We start from the raw sequence: 2,500 nt of genomic DNA on the forward strand, positions 1-2,500 counted from the left end.
GAGACAGAGAGAGAGAGAGAGAGAGAGAGAGAGAGAGAGAGAGAGAGAGAGAGAGAATAAGAGTTATAGAAAGAAAGAGAATGGAAGAGAGATAAGAACAAAACGAGTGTTAGAGCGCGAAAAAAGAAGACTGCAAGAGCGCCATTTACCTTCCGGCGTGAGGGAGGTGGAGTCGTCCCTGACGATGATTCCGTCGAAGCCCGTCTGGTTATGGACGTCGATGGCCCTCTCGTGGTGGATGAGCACCAGATCCGCAGGCGCTTCGGGTTCGTGTCCAGGGAGCTTGAGGACGCCGGGGTCTAGCGTCTGGGGCGTCGCGGTGGAGCTGGGCGCCTGCGGGCTGGTCGCGGTCGGACCGGGTTTCCCGCCCGCGGCCGCCGCGGCTCCCCCGGCGCGTCGGCTCGGCTCTTCGGTGTCCTTTGGAGAAATACTGTCAGGTGCCGGCGCAGGGAACCTCGTCTGTGGGGGCGCGGAGACACCTTCAGGAAGCGAGGATCCCTGGCCGCGGATAATCGCGGGGCGGCGAGCGCCCTGTGGACCCCCCGGGGCACTTGCCAGAAGCGAGCGGAGTCCTCTGGCTGACGTCGAAATTCACAGCGTCGGTGGTGAGGCCTGGGACGCTGCCGTCGGCGCCGCGGAGGTGCGTCACGGCGGGGAAGCGAGGGTTCCTCGTGTCGCTGTTCGCCGGCACCACCCTCGATGCGTCGCCGCCGCGAGGAGTGTTGACGCCCGCAGTTCCTCCACCCGCGAGGGCGCCTCCACCTCCGCCAGAAATGCTTGTGCTTGAGGGTGGTGTCTGAGTGGGCACGAAGGCCCTCAGAGTGGATCTTGGGCGAGGCTTGGAAGCCGGAGGCACACTCTGCCGTGCGAACTGCTGCTGCAGGTGGAGGTTGGGACTGTCAGGGTCCTGAAAGTGCTGCGGGAGGTGCGGGCTGAAGAGCTCCGGCACCTGCGGCACCGCCCCGGGCACGTCGAGCGCCTCGTGGCTCGTGTTCTCATCGCTGTCGTGCCACAGGGAGTCGAGGGGCAAGTTGGGTGCCATTGTGGACTTCGGATCTTGGTCGCGACGAATGCCGATAAAAGATGGAAACTTTTCTCGTTTTGTCTTCTATGACTGGGAACTCGTGGTCATTCTGCACTCACGAATTAATTTTGTTTATCAGAATCAATTACAACTATATCAGAGGAGTAATGTTAGATTGATAATTCCCTTCTCACTGCTGTTGGAACATACACCCTATTTTATGCACTCATGTAAATCCTCGGATCTGGTTCGGGAAAGACACACAAATCTTTAAATTTCCTTATTGTTTCACTTATCGGCTCACGTACACGCGGGGAAGGAAAGGTGGAGTTGAAACCGCGAGGTGATAACACCGCGGGTCGTTTCTGATAAGAGAATTAAGGATACCTCCCTGCACCGCGTGACACTCGCCTGCCTTAGAGAAGGATTGAGAAAAAGAGAAAGTGTTGGATCCGGCGAAGGTGTTACGCCGAGCTCAGCGGTTCAGAGCCAACTGACGGCTTACAGCTGACTGTCGCATAGAGATCACCTCGGTGGCCGCGCGGGAGGCTGCCGATTGTGTTTTTTTTTTTTCTCGGGTCCAAGAGATCTAAAGGCTTCTTTCGCGTTTTTTGCTTTTGTTTTATGATCTATTACTTATCGTGTAACAGGTAGTGAATTACAAAATATAAGTGCGATTGTATGACTAGCGATGCCTGGCAGTTATGTACCGTACTCTTCGCAGCGCCGTGACGTCACCAACGGGGGAAGCATTACTCGCGCTCCAGGTTTTTCAGACCTGATTTTTTTTGCAGGCGTATTCCAAGGCGGCCCACTAGGACAATATTTTTGTTTATTAACTCTTCACTAGGACGTGGAGGTCGCTGTCCCGGAAATTGTTATTTGGCACGGCACCAGGCTCAGGCCCGGGCACAGAGGGCGTTGGCGCTTCCTACAACAGGGTCAACGCAGGCGTGACGGTCAGTCGGCTCACAGACGCGAAGGGAGACGGAAGTGTGCAGTCGGTCTGCTGTGAATTCCTTTTCTTTTCTTGTATCCTATTTCTTATGAAGTGATGGGAATGATCAGGTGGCCTTTTCTGATGACAGTTTCCTCCGTATACTTAAAAAAAGGAATAAAGAATCCCCTTGACACATCTGACTTGCAGAACCTACGAAGTTCTTGGCTCTCGTTGCCTGCAATAACACCTCCCACGGCACGCGAAAGGCCTTTACTTCCCACGAAAGAAAAATAGAGAAAAGAGCCTTGCTGGAACCTTCTTCCCTCGCTAGAGTTTAGTCGTTCACTCCAACTGGCCTGAGGCTTCGCTTCCAGGCTTCGCTCCCAGGCTTCACGCGGCTCTCTGGCCTGGAAAAGGAGAGGAACGAGAGAAAATTAATAGTCTTGCAGCAATAGTGGCTGTGAGTGACTTAAAAAAAACAAAAAAACTTATTGGCAGTCTCTCTCTCTCGCGCGCGCTCTCTCTCTCTCTCTCTC

General features: G+C 54.6%; 1 protein-coding gene across 1 annotated transcript in view; it reads right to left on the minus strand.

The window, feature by feature from the left end:
* Positions 1–471: 471 nt before the first annotated feature.
* The window catches only part of LOC125025723, an 81,741-nt gene continuing 79,712 nt past the window's right edge, over positions 472–2,500 (minus strand). The window contains exon 2 of the mRNA XM_047613880.1: positions 472–2,371. Within this exon, the coding sequence (XP_047469836.1) occupies positions 482–1,042 (561 nt within the window). The 5' untranslated portion in view covers positions 1,043–2,371 and the 3' untranslated portion in view covers positions 472–481. The remainder of the gene's footprint in view (positions 2,372–2,500) is intronic.

Source organism: Penaeus chinensis, chromosome 5 (assembly GCF_019202785.1).
Source record: "Penaeus chinensis breed Huanghai No. 1 chromosome 5, ASM1920278v2, whole genome shotgun sequence".
In the NCBI taxonomy this organism is placed as follows: domain Eukaryota; kingdom Metazoa; phylum Arthropoda; class Malacostraca; order Decapoda; family Penaeidae; genus Penaeus; species Penaeus chinensis.